The sequence below is a fragment of the Oreochromis niloticus genome, linkage group LG17 (assembly GCF_001858045.2).
Source record: "Oreochromis niloticus isolate F11D_XX linkage group LG17, O_niloticus_UMD_NMBU, whole genome shotgun sequence".
Taxonomy (NCBI): Eukaryota; Metazoa; Chordata; class Actinopteri; order Cichliformes; family Cichlidae; genus Oreochromis; species Oreochromis niloticus.
In genome coordinates, this window is record NC_031981.2 from 4,609,857 (window position 1) to 4,634,353 (window position 24,497).

Sequence of the window (24,497 nt, forward strand, 5' to 3'; positions counted from 1 at the left end):
GGGATCATATGAAACTGTGATATGATATGTCTATGGTATGATAGCACCTGATTATTCAAGACCTTGTATGTGAGGAGAAGGATTTTAAATTCAACTGGATTTAACAATGAGCCTATGAAGAGTCTCTGTCAGTACTCTGACTGCAGACATAGTTGTTTAACGTGTGCATTGAAGTTTAAATCCTGGTCAAAAATGAGTCTTGGTAATCCTTACAGTGTTACTGAGGACCAATAACGTCACCAAGAGTAAGGACTCAGCTAGACATCATGAATGAAGTTGAACCGAATAGATATTACCTTTTAAAACGTCCTTAGAATCTCTTCGTTGCTCTGATAACAAACTGATTTTGGTCCACACAAATGAACATCTACACACATCTGTCTTTCTCCTGAAACGTCGAGGGACTCAGCGCATCACAGCAGCACAGTTGTTGCCGTTTGCCTCCAGGAGACAAATCTCTTTAAGATCTTGCTGTCTCCTCAACACGCATTTGTTTCCCTCTTCCGCATTTTAATGCCTTGGGCGCTCTCAAGTCACCGAGGCAACACATTAAAAGTTATGATAAGAAGTTTATTTCATTTACCCTCTATCTCACTGATAGAGCTTGCATCTCTTCCCCCTTAAAACAAATTGCGCTCACGTTGAGTTTTTTGCTCCTCTTCTGTCGTGTTCGTCGTTTTCCACTGACTGTCACGTGGATTTGCTTTGCGTGAATGGATCAATCAGACAGCAGTTTGTTTACTAAATCATGTTTTAGAGGCTTTGTTTTTGAGCAAATATAGTTTGGCACATTGTGAACCGCCGCCTCTCCGCTGTGCAGTGCAATTGTTCGACACGAGCGATAACCACTCAGTTTGTCTCAAGGCTGCTCAGTCAAGAGGTGACAATGAGTCATGCAGAGAGGAGGCAGCATTTAAAAGAGATTTTGACGAGATCAAGTGTGAGAAGTTCCTTACCACTAAACTCTTGTTGCCTTCCAGCGAATGTTTTGAAGCAGACGTGAGATCCTGCTGCACTTGTGAGAGCAGCCGTGTCAGTCATGAAGCTTTTTGAATGTCACTGTTCCCATTCTAAAGTTCTGCTCAGTTTAACGTGAGGAAGAAGTACAAGTTTTACAAGACTGGCATGGTTATTATTTGTTACCTGGAGTCATAGCGGATGCCTGTTTAGATGTTTCCTACCGTGTGCTGTTTCTGCAGTCACACACAAAATGAATTAATGAGAAGTTAAGCAGCACATTAAGATGCCATCTGAGTAAAAATAACTGTGGATTGCATACGGATGGCAGCCGCCTAACATGTGTTTCCAATGACAACAGCTCCATTTCCCCACTGTAGCTCACACTTCACCTGTCTTGAACTTCCAGCTCTATGACAACAGCGTTTTTTCTTTCCTTTCCTTTCCTTTCCTTTCCTTTCCTTTTGTTCTTTTTCTTCATGTCAGTTTCTTTCCTTTATTGTCCTTCTTTTTTCTTTCTTTTTCTTCCTTTTTCTTATCCCTTTTCCTCTCATTTTCTGTAGTCCTTTCCATTACTTCCTTTTCTTATGCTTTTCCCTTCTGTTCCCTTGCTTTTTCTTTCCTTCTCCTCTTTTGTTTCCTTGTCTTGTCAGTTATTCACTTTTCTTTTTCATTTGTCTTTTTACCTTCATTTAATATCTTTTATTGCTGTATTACTTTTATTTCCTTTTCCTTTTATTTCATTTCCTTTTCCTTTCCTGTCCTATGTCCTCTTTACCTTACTCACATCCTTTTTTATCTCATATAATCCCTCTTCTTTTTCCTTTTTTTATTTCCTGTCTTTTTTCTTATTAGTTTCCTTCACTTTTCATTTGTTTCCTTTGTCTTCGTTTCTTTTGATTTGATTTTATGTTCCCTTCCTCTCCTGTGTCATGTTTACCTTACTCACGCCCTCCCTATCTCACGTAAATCCCTTTCTTTTTACCATTCCTTGCTTTCCTCTTCACTCCTGTCTTTTCCTTTCATCTGCTTCCCTTTTCTCATCTTTGCCCTTACTTAGCTTTCCTTTCTTCTCCTGACCTCTAATCTTCTGTCCAATAGAAACACAGCCAGATCAGATTTAGGTCAGGTGTCACTTTGCTCAGCAGATACGAAGGTCATCTCCGCACCTTGTGCAATGCCTGTCTTTTACCAATGAGTCTCTTAGAAACGCCACTGTCACCAATCACTCTGCTTTTGTGAGTCATGTTTGTTATTACTCACGTTCTCCACAGATCGCTGCACAGATTGGACCCACTGTCTGCATCCAAAACATGTGTCATTTGTTTAGTGATCGACTATTGACTCAAGTGGAATAAAGCAGCACGGTTGCTAAATATCTTGCCTAGTACCATCTACATATACCAGCTGGTAGCCTTTTAAATAGCGTTGCTCAGTAGTCCTTATTTTTACAGCCAAGTTACAGTAAGCAAATCAAAAACTGTGGTGCACATCCACTGGGACATTTTTTGACACTACAAATTGAGCTGCTTCTCAACACTGGACACTAAATGAATGTGCCACTAGTTGGTCTCAAGATAGATGATTGACAGGAACTCTCTCTAACAGCCTAGCTGGACTGAAATTTGACAGACGCTTGTCAGAGACAGTCTGCTGCCTCAAACTGGAACAGCATGACAACTTGGTAGAAACTTTGTCTCATACTATGAAAAGAGTTTTGTAGTATGGCCACTGACCCGGTGGACCTCAGATTGAGTCATGTAAATAACCTGTCACTTGAAATGTCTTACACAGCCTGGTTACACAGACAGTGAATGAAAAGCCTAAAAATGATAGATTCTGCTGACATGGACATGATGTGGAGAATAAAGATTAGGAATGAAATTTTGGTGCAAAGATGGAAAAAAGTACTGCCAGCCGGGCCCTGGCAGCCAGTGTGTTTACTCGACTCAGCTGGGATAGAAATGACACAGAGAGGCTGAATGGTAATGAGTCAGGAACACACTTGCGGCATCACAAACAAGAACCTAGCACAATACCAGATTCATGCAGTATATATAATAACTAGCTTTATCAAGTTCCTTTATCTAGCTTTACACCATATCCCAAAGCTCACAGAGCAGAGGTTTCAAACATACAGCTGCCTTATATTGCCATAAATAAGTAAATTAATATTGTTTGAGTGTGACTTCCAAATTGCAATAACTGTAATCTGATTGAATGGGAAATAAGTGAGACATACTGATTATATATTTGTAACCTGATGACATATCAGGCTTTTTTTAATGCCATTTTGCAGTGTTGGTGCTTATCTGTCCAACTTGAGATCAAATTGAGCTGTATTTTGCCTGTGAACTATAATGAGTTTGACACCACTGTGCATGTGCATCAGCTGTATGTGAGACAGTGAAATGTGTTTTATGATGTGATACGGGATGCATGCTTATCTGCACACCTGTGCACAGAAGATTCCCTAGTTTGTATCACTCTGAGGCTCATTTCCTCTCTGATTGGAGTTGTCTGGCTCCGTTATTGGATTCAAGCACTTAATGCATGCAGATACTTAAAAAGCTACATTCATTGTCTGGTTAGTACGGTCCCCTTAAAACCTCCCTAAAATACTGCACTCAAACTTTTAAGGGCTAATTTGTTGATACTCACAACATGTGTCACGCCAGACACAGTCTGTGTTCACCGTGTAGCAGAATAACAAACAGGGTAAAGCAGCACTGACAAATTGAGGACAAAAAAGCTCCTTTCTTTGAGCCCCCTGCTCTCCTCTGTTCCCCTGTAGGTCCTATGCAGCTTATTCATAATTGAGCAGGGTGAGTTGTGCAGTGGCTGTCATGAATCCCTCTCCGCTCCTGTCATGAGTCTTACGTGGATAGGCAGTTATTAACGAAATTCTTTCACAGTCCTTAAAACAGAATTTTTGGGGGTGGGAGGGGGAGACAGAAGCAGGCAGGCAGGCATTATTACTCATATTAAAAATATAATTGTGAATTTTTTCAGGGATTTAGACTGTAGAAGCAGATCCCTACAAGCCGTGATAAGAACATAATGTTTGTGCAAGTAGTTCAAATGTAATTTTTAAAAAAATGCAAATATACGTGCGTGTTGACAGAAAGCGTAACTCTACAGTCCAAAATAATAAGCTATGAAACTGAAAGTGTGCGTGCATAGTAGTCTGTGAGTCTGTCGGTGTGTATTTCTGTTACTCCTTACACTGCAGTTATACTTTCCACATATGTGAGTGCTCGAGCTTCCATTTCTCTATTAATTTAGAAATAAAACGGCAAATCAAAATGCTAAACTGTGCACAACGCACAGATCTAACAGAAGTGCAACTAACAGCACGATATGGATGATTAAGCTGCCAAAACACTCATCCACCATGCAGGGAACCAACAAAATACCAGTTCTGATTTCAGCCACTATTAACAAAAACCTGGAGTTACTGACATGTGCACACAAAGAAATTAAAGGACTCTGTGCTATCCTGAGATACAGTGAGAGAAATTATTATTTGGTCCTCTGCTGAACTTGTAAGTTTGCTCACTTACAAAGAATTAAACAGTCTTTCATTTTAATGGAGAGATGGAACCAAAAATCTGGGGGAAACACATTACTTACATTTTTATAAAATCATTTGCATGTCATTGAGTGAGATAAGGATCGTAAAGCACAGCATGACTTACTACTTGTTGGAGAAATCCTTGTTGGGAGGCACAGCAGTAATATGTTCACCAGGTCTGCACACATCTAAGGGGGGTTTTTGGCCCACTCCTCTTTATAGAAACTCAATAAATCCCTTGGGTTTCTGCTGCTTGACAACTTAAAGTTCAGCTCCCTCAACAGATTTTCTATAGGGCTGAGGTCTGGAGACTGCCTAGGCCACTCCATGGCCTTAATGTGCTTCTTCCTTAGCCATTGCTTTGTTGCCTTGGTGATATGTTCTGGATTTTGGTTGAAGGAAGGAGATTCTCATCCAAGATTTTGCAGTACCTGGTCCCATCAATTGCCTCGCAATGCGGTGAAATCGTCCTGTATCCTTAGCTGAAAGGCAGCCCCAAAGCATAATCTTCACACCCCTGTGCTGGTCTGTGTTGATGGTAATCTTTGCGTCGTACGCATTTTTCTTCCGAGTCAAGTTGGTGACAAAGAGCTCGACTTCATTGGAGCACTGCACTTTCTCACAAGTCTTCTCTGAAACATTTACATGTTTACTGGCAAACTTAAGATGGGTCTGTACATGGCAGGGGACCTTGTGGACTCTGCAAGTGTTCAGTCCATTACAGCTTAGTGTGTTACCAATGGTGTTCTTGGTGACTGTAGTCCCAACTGTCTTCAGATCATTAATAAGATCCTCTCACTGGTAAAACAATTTGAAAACACAGTTTAAACTCCCTCAGTGTGTATATGTCTTCCCATGATGTGCCTTTTGGACTGGAAACTGACCATTAAAGAGCTTGCTTTCTGTTTTTACCGTCTGCCTCCTGCATTCTGGGTCCGCCTACAGCCATACTATGACAGCACTGAATCCACCATATCAGTGCAACAAGCCACATTTAGCAGGCTCTATGCAGACATCAGAATACTGTCCATTTAGTTTGGACTGTGCAGACTTGCATCTCCACTACAAGGACACCAACTGCAAAGGACTACAAAGTGGAATAAGAGCAGCCACTCATCCAGATTTCCAGTGTGCACAGAGGAGTGTAATCTCAGCCTTAGGCAATCAAGACCACTCTCATGTTCTCTCTCTCTCTCCTGGTCTTGCATGCACGCTCACCCACACTTGTCTCTATTCCTGTCCCTTAGGAGTAACTACCCACCAGTTTTGGTTCAAAGCTGCCAATGGTAGCTCATTAAATAACAGTAAATAACAGCTGTGTTGTAACCTGCAACAGGTGCTAGATAGCTGGGTTTTACCCACAAAGCTATTGTTTGGAGGAATGAAATTACTTCTAATCCCAACATAAAAAATATCCATCAAATTTCTGCTGGGTCACTTTGCATCTAATGATGCACAGTGTGCAGGGAAAGCAGTCTGACTGCTGAATAATACAAATCTCAGTTGGAAAATCAGACAGAGTTTAAAAATGCATGCGCCTCTATGTCCCTGTCCTCATCTCAACCTCAGGTAGCTGTGTGCCTCTCTGCTCGCATGAGCTCAGTTACATAACAAGGCTTTGACTTTTCAACAATTTTCAAAACCAAAATTGGAAAAGTAAAACTGTCTGCCTCCGTTTTGATTTCCTTTTTTATTTCCTGCCTTTTGCTGTATGTTTCCACCTTTGTGCAAACCTCTTCCTCTAGCAACAGGTTACAGGGAGCTGAAAGCAACCTCTTGTGCTCTATCGATTGATCTCTTTGATGTGATTAGTTTCAAGCTGGAGAGATGGAGGTTTTGTTGAACTTGCACCGAGACTCTGAAGCTTTCAAAAACGTTGTAAGCTTCAGTTGTGACAGCAGCTCCCTCTGGTTCAGTTTTCTCTTTGTGACATTATATTGATCCTCACTACCTTTAAATGTTAGATATCCAAAATGAAAATTGCTGAGAGAGAAAGAAAGAAAGAAAGAAAGAAAGAAAGAAAGAAAGAAAGAAAGAAAAACAGACCACATTTATACAAAAAGCGATTGCATACATTGCTCCCTGACTGAAAATCGGTGAGCAATGAATCCAAATTTGAACTTTTTGGTTTAAATAATCAGTATTTACATGCGGTCAAGAGAAAGATGCAACAGTAAGTGTTGGGGATCTTGTCAAAATAGGTGGAACACACACGTTTTGATCCATCGTCTGCAAAGCATCTGATTGGCAACAGCTTTAGTATTCAGCATGACAATGATCTCAAACACACTGCAAGTGCAGTAGGAGCATATCTGGATAGAAAGTCACTCAGTGGAACACTGACAGTCATGGATTGGCCTCCCCAGACCTCGTACCTCAACCTAATTGAAGTGGTGTGGGATCATCAGGACAGGGAACACAAGGAAAGGCAGCAAACGTCCAAAGAAGAGCTTTGAATGTCCTCCAAGAAGCCAGGAGAACCATTCGTGAAGGCTACTTAAACGAATTACGTGAAATTACAGCCCATTCAAGCCCATTATAATTAAGTCTGTTTTTGCCTTATATAATGTGTCTTCACATATATAAATTTCCCTTTTTTTCGTAGCAACATATAAAGAAATGAGGAAGACTTTTGTGCTTTGTGTGTTTGTGCATAGGGATGATAGAGAATGCTCATGAGGCCCTCATGGCTTTCCCTCATTATTTCGGTTTTCTTTGGTTCTGGATTCAGAAGATTCATAAATCTGGAAGCAGGTGGCACCTCAGCTGGTCTCCAAAAAAGCTTTTTTCACCATATTTATGAGAAGGTCTGTTATATCTGGGTATGGAATGCTTGTCTATAGCTGTGAGGTCAAAGGTGAATCCTAACATCAGTGTTATTGCATATGTAAAATGTTTGCAGAAGATTTTTGTGGCACCAGAGGCAGCTGGTTCTTAGCATAAGCTAGAGCTTAAAAAAGAAACATCTGTAGGAGTGGAGCTGGAGAGAAATGAGCTTACATGGCCTGAGGAAACATTAGCCTAACAGCTTCACAGAGCTGTGGTTCAGGTTTTAACACAGAATGAGTGGCACTGAATAGAGATGATCATTCTGGTTATGCTGCATCAGTTTTTAATCTATTACTGTCTCGTATGAGTCTGGCAAAGTTACAGTGCAACGCTAAATGATGTGAAGTGCTCCTTTGGTCCAGGTGGTGATAAAGTATACGCAGAAGCTTTTATGTGTCAGTCATCCTGAATGAAACTGCCAGTAGGAAGAGTTTCTACTGTCAGTGCTCAAGGGTGTCATATTTATGTTGAATTAGTGTACGCTCCCTTGCCACTCTTGTGGATTTTTCTTTCATGTGTGTGACTCCATTTATCCGTCCATCTATCCATCCATCTGTCTGTCTGGTTCTCAGCTCCTGGCAACTGCTGGCCCCTCAGTGCCCTTAGGTAAACACAGCTGCTACCCTGCATCTGCAGACGGGAGTCTGGTCTACCGATAAGATTTGATCAGCTCCACTTAAAATGCTCTTTCTCCCAAGCCCTACAGGACCTGAGTGATTCTCAATTATCTCGGAATGAACCAAATGAGATTCCTGCTTTCCAAAAAGTATTTTAGACTTTGAAGCCCTGTTGGAATAGGATTTACGTCCACCTGCTAAAACAATGGGATGCACATGTAGGATACAGGTGACTTAAGTTACCTCTGGCTGACACAGGAATCGCCTCCCTAACCAGTACTTGAGAACATCCTTCTTGCGAGATTTAATTTTCTTCGACCTCCTCTCAACATACCGTTTTTCCTCTTGATGTCAAAGTGGTTGTTATTATTTGCTGGTAAAAAAATCTGAGCACATAAATAAATTGTTCTCGAAAGGTCCTCTGTGTTCTGAAATGAAAGGAAGAATGAAAACAAGTGGAAACACTAGGATGCCTGCTTAACTCTGAAATCTGTCATTTTATGAGGAGTTTGAGAACCGACGATTATGACACTAATACTCTCACTTAATAGTATAATAACAAAGCATTTAAAAGACAGAGAGAACTGATGCACAATCTGTACGCTGTAAAAGTGATTGAAGATTGAAGCGAATTTGAAGAGATCTTCTAGTAATAATTTAGGTTTGTTCTTTCCAAACTGTCTGTATAGGGCTATAAAAAATGCATGAAAATGATTTTCTTGTGATTTTGCATCTTAGAAGAGTTTCCTGTACTGCAAAACGTGTTCCTGTTAAGTACAGTAAAGCACTGGCATTTTTCATTTCACAGTTTCTACTGTAATACTGCATTATAAACAACAGCATGTTACAAAATCACCTTTTTTCTTATTTGTTTTTTTGTGTTTATGGTGAATTGATTGTATCTGTGACTGTACTATTATATGCTAATAAAGCTTAAATTTAAAGCGCCACCATTTGCAACTTTCATCATGATTTTACGTAGTTAAAGGAATAGTTCTGTTATGGTGAACTGTGTGGCAGGTTAGGACCCAAACGCAGGATTCGGAGACAGGATGCTTAACTAAAGGCGGCAGCTTTATTGCTGGCCAAAAACAAACTAAAAACAAAATATATGAATTAGTGCTGTCAGTGTTAGTTCTAGTGTTAGTTCTAGTTCATGTTTGGCTTGTTTCTTTAGCATTCATATTAGTGCTGTCAGCGTTAATCTTGTTAAAATGACGTTAACGGCATAACCGCATTAACGCGGCAAATCTCCATTAGCGAGTTAATGCGGATGCGGAAGCAAAACTAAATGCACTGCACACAGGACAAGGACTATCAAAATAAAACAGGAAGCATGACAAATACATAGACGCGGACGAGACACGCAAGATTTACACTGTGACTGGAGAAATTAAACGGAGACAAGACTCACAAAACACAAGACAAGGCTAGACACTGAGGGAGTTAAAACATAATCACTAACTAATCACAAGAAACTAAATAACCTAACATGAAGACCAAAAGTACAAGAAAAACATAAACCACTTAGAGAAATGAATCCAACTTAGAATATCCTTTTAACCCAAGAAAACACAACAACCATAACTGATACAAAACCAAGAAATATTAACCATACTCAAAAACACCAGACTCAGGACCTTAACAAGTTCACTTACTTTCCTGCCATAAGCTAAATGTAAAGATTCGTGCATACAGTGTACTACAAAGAAATAAAAAATGAGAACGGCATGAAAGTCCCTTGTACTTTGGATTTTGAGGTGTTACCATTCCAAAATGGTTACTTCTGCTACTAGCTTTTAAATATGGGTGTTTTTACATAGCTTTAATAAGCAACTTTTCCTTCTTTCTTATTATTGATTTATTTCATATATGGACAATTGATTGTAGTAGCACTGAGTTGTTTTTAGAGCCTAGCCAATAAAGGATTTTTAAGACCGATACCAAAATTCGGTCATTAATTTAAAAAAAAGAAAAGAAATTCTTTCATACACACAAAACATAAACAGATTTATCTAACATTTCTTATGAACAGTTATTTATTCTGGTCTGCTGCTCGGTTTGGTTGTTGTTGTGTTCGTGGTTCCAAACATGTTTTGAACCAGAGGTTTCAGAGGTCGGCCCCGTAGCATGGCTGAAGGGTTTCTTTTGACTCTTCTTTACTTTTTTTCTCCAAATGTTTCCAGTGGTGATGCTAATCTAGCCAAGCTTCCCTTAGAATCTTGTTAACGTTTTTAAAAGCTTAATTAACTCTCAGAGAAAAACGTTATTTTTCCAAAACGTTCAATTCTTTTGTGCATGAAAATCCTAAAGTTGCTTTAAGGATGTAGAACCTTAGAGGCTGCACTGTGCTTCAGATGAGCAATCTTGCTTATTCTCAGGATTTCTTATTGTTCAGGATTTCTTATTGTAACATGCGAGATGTCATGATCCTACTTACATAAGGAACCAGAGGAGAAGAGAAAAATATGAGGAGAGGGGAAGTATGTGGAAAAAATAATTAGAGGGGGGATGAGGGTCGATGTAGAAGGGCTACAGATTGGCTGCCAAGGCCTCGGTCCTTGATTGCGGCCTGCTTGTCTGAGAAGTGTAGCCTGTTTCCTGCCACTTACTTCCCCAAAGCGTGGTGATTGGACGGGATAGGAGCAGCTATTCCTGTCTAACTTAAATGCAAGACCATTCCTTTTAAAAGTCTGACCTGCATTTTTATGCGCTTCCATCGAGCCTCTTTGTTTTCTGGATTGGGCATTGATCAGTCCCAGTGTATCCCTTTCTGGTGTATTGACATGCGCTGACCCATAGACTGAAAAGATTTCACAGATTTACAAATCAATGTGGAAATCTGTAATTATAAGTCCCGTCAGTGGAAGCATTCCAGTTTTCCTGGAAAGCAAGCGTCCAACAAAGTCTTTATTCCTCTCCTTGTATTTTTCCTCTTCCTGTTGCATATTTCATGGAGCTGAGTATGGCACGTGTTTGAAGTATGAATAAAAAGAAACATCTGACTGGACTAGCAATGTTTTCCCAAAAGCTAGTAGCCAAGGAAAAACACTAATTGGACATTCCTTCAAAGAATATCAAAGATTATGCAAAGAAGTAGTTGGAGACATTAAACACACATCCCAGGCTTCCCTACTTCACTGCACAAACAAATCGGATTATAGTGGTAGAGTGGAGGTATTTACTGAATTGAAACCTGATAAGTTGAGCAATCAAAGGAGATCTGTGCAGGTAGTAATGCTGGAAGTATAATCACAGCTTGTGTGGGTAGTTGTGTTCCCCTGTTGAGCTTGGTGTGAGTGTCTGTGTGTCCAAGGATGTGTCTAAGTGCCTCTTTCTACTAGGAAGTCTCATCCCATCATGTATATTTGCTTGCTTCATGCTCTCAGCTATGATCCACAACTTCTGTATGGCTTGATCACAAGACAACATGAACGGTATTTCATTTTTTAGGCTAAATTGTTGTTAACAGTGGATAGATCGAATTCAAGTGATGCAGATGTAACTGGAAAAGTTCAGTGTGGAAAACGAACGTGTAATTACTGCAGTATTATGAGACGTAATCACTGCGCTTGTGGCTCACTGGTAGCCCGCTGGCTTGTTTTTCATTGCCATCCCTCTTTTTCAATATCTCATCTGATTAAATTACAGCTGGGTGGTGTTCAGCTGAGGAAATGAAGCTCTGTGTTTTGCGAGTTTGTCTGAGAGTCTGTGCATAACCCTTTACTTACACTGTTTGCTTGATCTCGTGGGATTCTGTGGGGAAAAACCAGTCAGGAAAGATACACAGCGTTTCTTTAATTGATTGGACCTGAACGTGTGTTTTATCTTGCCTCCATGCGGCCATCAGGTTTCAAACCTCTCGATAGTTCATTTGTGATTTCCCTGTCGGCTAATCAGATAAGAGTCCCGTGGTCTGCTCAGCGGGGATCAACCAATCAACCTGTGCCATGGACGTGGCTCGGACCATAAACACATCGCTTTCTCTTTATCGTCTGTGGAGAACTTCATTTAAACACTGACTTTAAAACAATAACAGGGCTGCTGTGTAGCTGTGTGAGCCAATCTCAGCTATGGTTGTGAGTAAAAGGAAGCTACAGTAAGGATATATTTTACATAACCTGAACACATTTGCTAATGAGTCAGCAATTTAGAATTTTATGATCACAAAAGTGGACCCATGAGCACATGATTACAGAACAATTATGCCGTTTAATTCTGGGCAACAGTGACTGAGATTGCCTGATTTTTTTAATCTCTAGTAAAAGTCAATATGCAAAACCTCTGGAATCCTATATTTCCCAGAAATCAGCTGGTCTAGTAATTCTCATTAGTGGCCCTCTGTTTCAATAATAACCATATCTTTTGTATTAAAGCCTAATATGAGCTCACATTGTCATTTTGGAGAGGAATGTTGTCCCGTTGTGTAGATTCCCAGTCATGCAGGTTGACTGGACTTCTTTAAGTTTCTTGAAGATGTTTCACCTCCCGTCCAAGAAGCTTCTTCAGTTCCCATGTTGTCCCATTCTTGTCTGATATACAGAATTTTTTGGACCATAAGGCGCATTAACCCTTTAAAACCGGTCGGAGCGGGCACGCTCTGTTTTGCGTAACTATTTTTAAATCCCGGTAGCACTGCAACCACGTGAGCTAGCGCAATAATTTTTTTTGCATATGAAACCGGAGGAGTTGTACTTACATCTCATGCCATCAGCTTGTCCTAGGTCACGGTTTCCTTCCACATATAGCTTTGCAAAAACTGCATAAAAAGCGCTTGCAGCAACAAAAACATAATATTCCAGAAACACGCTTTGCCGATCCGATCAGCTGTTCATAACACTTCCTAGGTTGGAACAGACGTCAGCCCGAACTTTCGCTATGTCCCATGACCTGCCCGAAACCGGAAGTGACGTCATTTTCGCAGAAATGTAGTTTTTTACCATGAGGGCCTCATGAGCCTGTACTGGTGTTTTTAAAAGTTATCTTTGACTTTATGACTTTCTGTGTCGTTTCTGGGATGCTTTGGACTCATATTGCACTGCTGGAAATAGTTTATTTTGATGCACATGCTGCTTTTTTGCAAATTTGCACTATTATATTTATTTTCGTTTTTCCTGCAGTATATAAAAATTGGTGTATTTCAAAAATAAAACTATGAAGACACTCAAAATAAATTTCCTGTGGTGGGAAACCATTTTGTGCAACTTTTTTGTATTTACAGTTTTGAGGGATAAGCCTCTTACATTTCTCTAAGTAGAAATATATGTTAAAAAAACAAAAACGATTTTCAATTTTTTTGTAGTTTATTGCACTTTTTGGCAATTTATGTAATTACTATGCACTTAATGCATACATATTATTAAAATTTGGGCTATAATGGTTGTATTGATGTATAGCAACTTGAAATGCTCCCAAAAATGGCACTACAGCATGTAAAAATATAATAAAAGCTCTGGCGGACTTGGTTCTATGGTAGGTCTTAAAGGGTTAAGGGAAACAAAACAGTCAGATAAAGTCGTACTAAAACATTTTGACAGATTTTTGAGCGCCATGAAGGCATACACACATAAATTGGTTGGAGGTCAGTAAGCACAACCAGAGTTCATACATAAGGCACACCGGATTATAAGGCACGCTGTCGATTTTTGAGAAAATGAAAGGATCTTCAGTGCGCCTTATAGTCTGAAAAATATGGTAGTATTCTAGCATCTTTGTCGTATTTTCTTGTTTCATGATGCCCCAGATGTTTTCATTTGATTAAAGGCAATGCAGCGCTGCAGGACACGAACATCATGGACGCCCAGTACTGATTTTAAGCCTTGCCCAATGTGCACAGAGATTTCTTCAGATTCTCAGAATCTTTTGATGATATCATGTACTTGCTATTCAAAGTCATAATTTTATGTTGAGGAACATTATCCATTTATTTATTAACCTGAAATAATTCCACAACTTGTAGATATTGTGAGGGGTTTTTGCAGATTGGTGACCCTCTTGACTTCTAAGAAGCTGTTCCTCTCTAAGTTATATCCACCTACATGAGATATAGTTGGAAAAGGAACTTAGTTTTCCAGTCGTTTGTGGCCCCATCCCAACTTCTGCCTTCAAATTCAAAATGTGCTCATATTTTTTCATGAAAGGTTTGGAAATGATTGCATTCTGCTTTTACACTATTTCTTTGTATTTTGATTATTTAGGATCAACATAGTTGGACATTATATTTGTGGATATTAATGCAGACTTTCAGCTTTAATTCAAGGTATTTGTTTAGAATTACAGGAATTACAGACATTTTTAGTCAAAGTCCATTTTCAGAGGCTCAAAAGTAACTGGACAAACTAACTTAATTTTAAATATAAGGAATGTTTTTAATACCTGGTTAAAAATCCTTTGCTGACAATGACTCCCTGACTTTTTTTTCTTTCTTGAGATATTCTGATTTATTGAAGACACCTTCAGGTTCCACTTATTTGTGCGTCTCTCTTCGGTATTATATTTAATAGTCGAAAAAAATGCTGGATCCGGCATTTCGCTGGATTTAAGCAGAGAGTATAGCCTTGTACACTTCAGAAGTCATCCTGCTACTTCTATCAGTGACAGCCGTATGTGTACATGCCTCCACCATGTCTTACAAATGATGTGATATGATCTGGGTCAGAAGTTGCTCCTTTCCTTCTTCACTTTTCTGTTCCTGTCATTCTGGTAAAACTTTGGTTTCCTCTGTCCAGAAGTTTTTTTCTTTTTAGATGTTTTTTGATGAAGTCTAATCTAACCTTCCTATTCTTGAGTCTAACCAGTGATTTGCATCTTGTTGAAAACACTTTTCATTTATTTCCATAAGTGTGATATTGTGGTTTTTCATAACCAAGAAAAGAAATCAGTCTTCTGTGGTCTTTTGTGCCTTTGATGAAACAGCCAGTGCATTCCTTTTCTTAAGAATGTACCAGATTGTTAATTTCATCACTCCAAAACTTTTTATGATTATTTTGGTTTTTCAGTCTAATGCAGGCCTCGGTCACTTGCACAAGTTTAACACTTGAAATCAAGTCCAAACCTTCTACAGTATCTGATTTGTTTGTCATTAAATAATAAATAACTAGAAAACAATCCTCAATGGTTATGAAACTGCCTGACAGTTAATTATTTCATTAATGTTTAGCCTCTGATAATAGGAGACTGTGTGTGAAAATATGATTGTGTTAAACCTTCAAAGTCTGAACAATCCCATATTGACATATAAATTCATTGTGGTGCTGGACAGAGGCAAAACTACAAAAACATGTGTGCCCACATGCATACAACAGCGCTTTCATTACTAAGGTACAAGCTCCCTCCTTATCTTATGCATATACAGGCTTGCTATATGAAATTAGGGTTGACGCTCTCATGTCAGTGTTGGTGAACATTCGATATACTTGGATATAATGTGTTATAATTATTAGTTGCTTACAGGTCCAAGTTATCATTATCATAAGATTGTCAGTTTCAAAGCCATAATCATGGGGTTTTTAAAGGATGCTGTGTAGAGATGGAGCTGAGCTGGTGTTCTTGCCAAAGCTGAAACTGTGTTTAACAAAGCAAAGCAAAAGCCAATCACCTAAAACTGAAGTGATGCGTGTTTTCTATCTAAAAAACAAACCTCCATAAAATAAGTGCAGAGCTCGTGGAGACACGTCTGGAAAAGACGTAGGTGTTAAATTGAGCCATGGTGCGTGATTTTTTTTAGAAACATCACGAATCATGAAAAGCTATGTTTTTGATTGCTTCACGCTGCTGCGAGAATTGCCTCCAATCTCTTCACAATAAAAAGATGAGAAGTGGCGTCTTCTGTGAAAATGTGGAAAAACAGATGAAAGTTAAAAAGCCTCTCGTGGCATCTCAGGTTTGAAAAGACTCAAAGTTGATGATAATATCCTCCAACGAGGGCTGACAGGCACCCATTAAAAGCTAGGCTTAAGTGTGTTTGTGTGTCAGTGGGAGCCTCCTTTACAGAGTCTGATCTGCTTGTCAAACAGCAAAAGGAGATGTTCACTGGGCCAAAGTCCTCCCACACACAGCTGCTCCAAAATACTCAGTCTGTGCGCGTCAGCTCATATGTGCAGGCTCATACATCCTTGTTTGTGATACGTTTGTATTTTCTGCTCGTGTTTGCACAGCCACTTGTGTATCCTGATATTACCTGTGTGTGTGTGTGTTCAGACTTGTTTGTCTGATCTGTTAGCACTCTGGATGTCTCCCTCTTCATCCCAGAGCCCCATGCCTGTCCAGCCATTCTCTCATCCTATTAAGACTTCTCCTCCCGAAGGAATCGCTAGTCTGCGTGCGTTGGAAATCGCAGTCTGGCTCCAATGATGAGCCAAGTAGGACTCCGTGTGGCCAAAGCCAAATTCAGATATTTGCTCCATCCCACAGTGAGATATCCGCCATCTGAAAGAGGAAAATGGCACTTAGAAAATAAGGCAAATTTGCATGTTTTTCCAAAACATTCAAGAGCAACAGAATGGCATCACTGGAACAAACAAAACCTCAGCATCTTGTGTAAGAGAACTTCACTCGGTCACATGGTTGCTTCCGCTGTTCCTTCCAGCTTGAGGAGAGTGTGACTCATCATGCTAACCTAAACACTAAATCTAAATATGTTATGGATAACTAATGGTGACAAACCCACTGAGTTTCCTGTGTGCGGTTTGAAAATATTTGGTGGCATTTTTTAATTAGATCATGGTTTAGCTGAATGTTGTTCCACTCGTGTTAATGAGAACGGTTTGACATTTTGTAAAGCTGTGTGGATGACAACACTCTCATCTACATGTGTTACATTTTAAAGCACTACCAGCAGCCAGCTAACATACTGTTATTTACTGTTCACCTGCTGACTAATGCAGATATCTAATCAGCCAATCGCATGGCAGAAACCCCGTGCATTTAAGTCTACAGACTTGGTCCAGACAACCTGCTGAATTTTGAATTGAGCATCAGAATTGTGGAAGGAGGTGATTCAAATTCAATTCAATTCAATTCAGTTCAATTCAATTCAATTCAATTCAATTTTATTTATATAGCCCCAAATCACAACAAAAGTCGCCTCAAGGCGCTTTATATTGTACAGTATACTCTATAATAACAGATACAGAGAAAAACCCAACAATCATATGACCCCCTATGAGCAAGCACTTTGGCAACAGTGGGAAGGAAAAACTCCCTTTTAACAGGAAGAAACCTCCGGTAGAGCCAGGCTCAGGGAGGGGCGGGGCCATCTGCTGCGGCCGGTTGGGGTGAGAGAAGGAAAACAGGATAAAGACATGCTGTGGAAATGTCTTCCACAGCATTCAAATGACTTTGAATGTGGCGTGATTGTTGGTTTGAGTAATTCAGAAAATGCTGATCTACTGGGGCTTTCCAACGCAACCAAACAGAGAATAATCTGAAAAAGAGAAAATATCCACAGATTCTCTGGGTGAAAAACTTCACGCGTTGATAACAAAGGTTAGGGGAGTATGGTTAAAATAGTTAAAAAGGCAGCTCAAAAGCACTCATTGCAACGAAGGTTTGCAGAAGAGCATCTCTGAAACACAAAAACACATTGAACCTTGAAGTAGATGGGCTACAGAAGCAGAAGACCACACTGGCTGTTACTCTTGCCAGCTAAGAACAGGGAACTGAGGCTACAGTTTCCATGGGCTCCCCAAAATTGGGCAACAGAAGATTGGCTTTCTTTCATGGATCTCAATTTCTGTTGCCACTTTCACAAAGTAGGGTCAGCATTTGGCGTTAACAACCCGAATACACCCACCATGGACCTGTCATCTAATGTATCAATGGGTAGAGGTGTTGTTGTAATATTGTAGGGGATATATGTTGGCACACTTTGTGTTCCTTAATAACAACTGAGCATCGTTTTATCTCCACAGCTTACCCACGTATTGTTGCTGAGGTCCATCCCTCAATGTCCACAGTGTACCATCTCCTGATGGCTGCTTCCAGCAGGATAATACACCATGTCACAAAGCCAGATATTCTAAAACTGGTTTCCTGAACTTAATAATGAGTTCACTCAAATGAACTCCACAGTCACCAGATATCAATCCAATTGCACACCTTTGGGATGTGGAGGACCTGGAGATTCCCATCATGGATGTGAAGCAACTGTGTGACACTGTCATGTCGATATGGACCAAAATATTTGTGAAATGGTTCTAGTGCTTTGTTGAATCTGTGCCAAGAAGAATTAAAGCAGTTATGAAGGCAAAATTTCAACTAAGAAGTGGTCCTGTATTTCTAGCACCCCATGCTATGTTTATAAATCTTTATGCAGTTTTATAGCACCTGGAGTCAACCATCCAAAGCAAATGATAGTGCATATGAGACATGAAAAAGAGCGTGTAGGCAGCATTGCATTGAGTGGGTGGAGACGAGTGTCAGGGGTGATCTGTGACAGAAGATAATAGCAAGAGTCAAAGGGAAGGGTTATAAGAAGGTTTGAAGATGGTGGTACTGACAAAAACACAGGAGAGTTAAAGGTGTTAAGACAGAATTGACAGGATTAGGAATGATTACATCAGAGGAACACTTCAGGCTGTGAGGTTCGGGGACCAAGTTAGAGAGGCAAGGCTGAGGTGTTTGGATATGTGCGGAGCAGGGGTGGTGGATATACCAGACAAAGGATGTTGAAGATGTCAGGCAGGAAGAGGAAAAAAGGAAGACCTCAGAGAAATTTTTGTGTCTGTGTCGACCCCTAAAGAGAGCAGCCGAAAGAAGACGAAGCAATTTTAAATCAAAACTATCTTTTCCCATCATGCAAATCAATCATTTTTTGCTGGCCTATTTTAACTCTAAGTGAACACTTTATGTGAAATATAGTACATAATGGAGGTTTTACAGTACTATAAAGGCATGGGGTTATAGAAATGAAACAGACAGAAAACAAAAGAAAACTGATATTTGTTGCAAAAAATCATTTTTATCACAGACTGTATATGACAGAAGTAGGTACCTACAATGTTATCCGCATGTTTGCTAGTTGGTGCTAGTAATATAAATAAAATAATACAAGTTTTGCACTGTCTTGATGCAGTTAGTGACAACAAGCCATATTATTTCTCAGATTATATCACTGAGGCAAATAATAATAACAATAGTAATTTCAACCTTCAGGATGTGCGTGGGCGTCCACTGTGAGCGACCATCTTTGAACAGAGGCGGGGGTTTACGACACCAACTGTCTGCCATCTATAATCCAGTTTTGAGATCCCTTCCCAGACGCCTTAACGCCCACTCACATCCTGGGCCATCTGACCTCAGGAAATCACATGATAGGGTGGAGCCAGGTTTCACAATGAGCTCACCCGAAACCCTGGCTGATTGGGACCCACTCCCACTTTCACACCTTGGCTCATGTGATTAGGTAGAGGATCATCAGGGGGTCCTTTGTCCCTCTTTGGGGGGAAACTCCCACTGGGTTTAAATCTGGGACTCTCCACCATTGACCCTTAGAACTGAAGAAGCTTCTCGGATGAGAGGTGAAACATCTTCAAGCAACTCAAAGAAGTCCAGATGCTTTTCTTTCCAAGCTCCTTAGACTACGATGACCTGGATGACTGAGAACCTTCACAGACATTTGAGGAACTGCACTTTCACACCTAGTTTATTTTTCACAAAAAGTTTTTATGTCGCCCTTGAGATACTGTCTCAGCCTTGTTTTCCTCATAGCGGTTATCTTATCTTGTGCTGCGTGCAAAATTCATTTCTGTTGTCCCTTTGCCTGTGTCTCTCAGATGGCCCGGTGATCTGGCGTATGCTGACCTACCCCCCGACCCGACGAGCCCTGGTGGTGGGCTGTGGTCTTCAGATGTTCCAGCAGCTTTCAGGAATCAACACAGTCATGTGAGTGGAAACATCACCAAACCTTTGAGTCGGGTCTGCCGCACAGGTCTGATTTATTCTTCTTGTTCTCCCAGAGCAACAGACTTTTGTAAAATTAAACAGAGCCTGCAGTGTTCAGCATCAAATGAGCAAATGGATAGAGGCGATCACCCAGAACAACTTTGCATTGATTTTCAGTAACCCTTCCCTTTAAGGGATGCTGATACGTGCCGTATAGCCTTACAAAGCCAGTGTGTCAATGAAAGGGTCAAGGGTTCAGGTTTTTCCCTTTAATTTGCCAGCAGTCTGTAACTGCCTAACTTAGAGGCCCTTTCATGTGTATTATACTGTGAAAAAATTGACCTCTGATACTTGAGGCTGTGTCCATGTGTCATCTTTTCAAGAGCTCGAACAGCACAGCCTTTATTATTTCTACCTCGCATTGGCACCGAAAGGGAAAAGTTCAAGTGTGTTTTTATCAGTTTCCTCAGAGTTAATGAAAACAATAACGATGCATGACACACGATGTCACATGCCTCGCCTTTCAGCACCAGAGATCTCAGACGGGTACATTCGCTTCAGCAACACACTATTAAATCACAAAACATTTCTTTCATCTGTCGCTTCACGTCGCCCAGTGGGGAGCAAGAGGACTCATTGCATTACTGCCCACTTGCCTGCGAAAGGGATGGACCAGCTTATTCTTTTCATCTGAGGGGATTGTGTCATCGGTCCCTGCCTCGCCTCTCTTTAGAGATGAACTATATTGCAAGGCTCCGTAAACAATCTGTGGATATGTGCTGTTGCTTAGCAACCACCGGAGGTGAGAGCAGCAGGATAAGTGTTCTTGTACGGGCGTGTTTGCACACATGTGACTAAATGAACGAAATGTGACCCTATGGACTTTGGAGTCTGTGCATGCACGCCTGTGCGGCACGTGCGTGTTTGTGCATGACATCTATGCACTCGCATGGTTGTGTGTATGTAAGCGGGGGCGCGTGAGGCTTTAGGTATGGCCGTTTGCCCCTGTGTTATTAGATTTTGAGAAGTAAATGGACAGAAACGTGAGGAGAAAGGATGATAATGAAGCAGCGGTGAAACTCTGGATGTCTTTGAACGGTTGCTTCTGTCTCTCTCACAGAGAGATCTGGCTACTGAGTGTCTGCCTCTCTTACTGTATATTTATCTTCATCCCTGTCACCAACATTACGGAGAGCAGCGAGGACAAACTTAATCTGTCATAGCTCTGTCCCTATCCACCTTTCTGTCTCTCTGATTTATGTATCTGCCAATCTTCTAGTCCTCCCAAAAAGGTCTACCTGCTAGTTTATCTGTGTCAAGAGATGACCCATTTGCAGCGAGCATCATTACATCTTCAGCCGAGACTGTTTCGGGCCTGTTATGTTTACACACGGCATTAAAATGTGTTTTCCTGCCTGCAAATTGAAATCTGATTGCCCTTTCGTTTGAAAAAATAAGTACTGCAGCTTACTGTGGTGATAATGACATCACTCAAAATTGACATTAAAGACCTCACGCTGGTGACAATCAATTTTTTGATGCCAGCGTCTCCATTTCAGTTGTTTGCTTTGTTTTAGCTTCGCATCGTTTCATGGATGGAAAAGTCCCAGACACAGATCAGAATGCAAGTTTGCACAGGTTATAGTTATTTTCATCTGCAGTCAGGCTGAAAGACAGCCGATCTGATGAAATCACCAAAGTACAGCCCAAATCAGAAGAAGCAACATGTTTAAGAGAAAGAGTCCAACACAGCAGACGCACAAATAACAGCAGTTGTCTTGTGACATAGCAAATGAATCGTATCCGTGGGCCTCTTTCCCATTCGTCCCGGATGTGTTCATTCCAGATGTACATGTGGATGAGCTAATAATAAATCACTCGGTTGGTGTGTGTGTTTGTGTTTTTCGTATCCAAGATATTGAACTCAGGTATATAAATTTAAAACTATATAATCAAAAGCAAGTTGTTATTTTAGGGCCTGTCTTTGTGATGTCTCTATAGTGTTTCAAAACCACATAAGACTAAGCCATGGTTATAATATCAGCCAGAATCCATCTATTTTGTTGTCTCCTTATACAGCTCAGAGTCATAGGGGCTTGCCAGCTATCCAGGTGCCATGGACAGTTCAATTCAATTTTATTTATATAGTTCCAGAACTGTTGCCTCAAGGCGCTTCATGCTGTAAGACAAAGGTTGATAATGCAGGTTACACCCTCAACATGTTTCCAGTCCTTCACAGAGAGACAGACGACCGCATAGTCGCACTTCCAGAGCTCATTTACAATCAGCAGTTAATCTAACATGCATGGCACTGTCCTTTTCCAGCAGGAGGCCCACTCAGGAACCTCCTTCCAAACTAAAATACTAATCAAAATGCAGCCATTGGACACTGTAAAGGTATGATTAAATTAACAGTCAGTTTTAAGGTCACTGTAAAAGTCTTTTCACACCAGACCGATAAAATATTTCCTGTGTTGTAAAATTATTTTTTGATCTCACTTATTCTTAATGTTGCCAATCAGACTGATCGTGTCATTTCACTGGACACATTTGTTTCGATTTTTCACAATTTCCAAAAACTAGACCAATCAGATCACTGCATGTGGCAACAAGTGCGCTTGTAGCTCAAACACAGTCAAAACATCAGGAAAACATCAGGAAAACATTAATGCCAACTTTTTTTCACCGTGCGTTTTTCAGGGCGAATTTTTCACAAAAACACAACACTTATGTGTGTGTTTACGTTACATGACAAGAAAAAGAATTAAGAAATGTTTACATTTACTGTACAAGGAAAAAGAATCAGATGCCAATGACAGCCTACTCAAAAGGAAACATTAATGATTTTTAACCCAGAATCACAAAAACAAAAGGAGAAGAGATGTTGCAATGGTTGGTTTGTTGGTATAAGCTTGAACGTTCATAACACTCACTGTGCTCGACATTTTAGCTTCACAATTATAGATAATACCAGCTAATTGCTACAGCTATCGAAGCTAGGCGTTTGTCCTTTTTTGCAAAATAAAGGGTAACTGAATAATTCAATAGTAAATAACTAAATAACCAGCCTTTTTAATTGCTGCAGTATGTCATTATAGAGGTGCCACCTGCCCACTTTTTTAACCACTTATAAAGTCAGTATAAAGTGGACCACTGTACATATTTTGAAAGGTAAATTATTGGGTTTAGAAGACACTGTTTAACCCAATTTGGGTGTTAAGTGTCTTGTCAAAGGACATTTTGGCACATAAACAATAGGAAGGAGGAAGCAGGGGAGTCATCAGCCATATATCACAGGTGAACACCCAAATAAAGAAACAGCAAGATCTGTTTGAGCTACAGATTGGTGTTACAATTCAAAACAGGGCTAGGGGTTAAAAATAAAAAGTCCACACACTGATTGCAAAAATGGTATTAATTGTATTAATTAGTACATTTGTTAGGGCTTCAGAACATGTAGTGAGAACTGAATCCTGATGATGATGTTCACAGTTATAACCTGAGCACTAACTAGCCTCACACACGGGGCTGACAGAGGAAAATGTGAATCTGGATGATTGATATTAGGTGATAGAAACAATCTGCCTGCTTGCTGAAATTCTGAGGTGAATAATAAAAAACTCAGAGGGTTGCTGGATGAGGCGAGGACAGACTACAGAACATACAGAACAAAATGAAAGGGGGAGAACACAGCTGTTACCATGACAATACTCACCCTTCAGTGATGAATATAATGTAAAGATATAAATGATTAAAAACTATATTTGACCATCTTCCACCATACGGAGCATGGGCTTCTTTAACCACAGAATGTGCACTGTGTGTTGAGTCATGTGTGCTGTGTGCTTTGCTAACCTCCCTGTCTACTGCCTCTTTTGTCTACCTCCAGTGAAGCTGCCAGGCTAGCCCCATTAGCCGGTGAGACATAAAGAAGGTCTGAGGAGCCGGTAAATCAGCCAGGCTTAGAAACAAGCTCCTCTCCCTGTCCCCAGCTGCTTTTTCTGATTAAACCACCAGGCTGGCACAGGGGAAGAAGGAAAAGGGCAATGAGACAATCTGGCAGACAGGCAAAAAAAAAATCCAGACCAAACTAGAAAAGCACATATTGGCTGCCAGTTCTAACAGTCCTCTCTCTCTCAAGTTAGGAACTTGACAGGAACGGATTGACAGTGTTCACTTTTTTTCCTCCCTCTCTCCAAGTCACATATGTTCACACAGAGGGTACATTTGAGACCCTATTAGCACATTTTCCCACCAATAGCCTCCCTCCTTCCGTCAGCCTTGGAGTAAAATATCTGACAAAAAAAGTGAGCTCTTCTGGTCTTTATCAGAGGAATTCAGGCGAAAGATTGACTGAGATTGTAACTGACCAGCCAGTTCAACCAATAACATCTTGATGAAGTGACAAAGCTGCGTTTCTCACTTCATCAAACTGACAGTTAACACATTTCCCTCTGATTTGCCCTTTCATATCTAACATACTTATGGAGATCAGTGCTGCCTCAGGGGATATCTGTAATTATAAACCCCAGCCTGTCAAATACAGTTACAAACCTCACACGATCTAAATATGTTTTTTTTCTTTTCAGTCCGACTTCACAAAGGAGTCCAAAAGTAAAAACAGCAGTGAATGGAGT

At 40.4% G+C, this 24,497-nt stretch overlaps 1 protein-coding gene across 1 annotated transcript in view; it reads left to right on the plus strand.

The window, feature by feature from the left end:
- LOC100706209 (proton myo-inositol cotransporter) overlaps positions 1–24,497 on the plus strand; it is an 83,964-nt gene that overhangs the window by 34,877 nt on the left and 24,590 nt on the right. Inside the window, exon 4 of the mRNA XM_003445080.5 lies at positions 19,752–19,860. Coding sequence (XP_003445128.1) covers positions 19,752–19,860 — 109 coding nt within the window. The remainder of the gene's footprint in view (positions 1–19,751; positions 19,861–24,497) is intronic.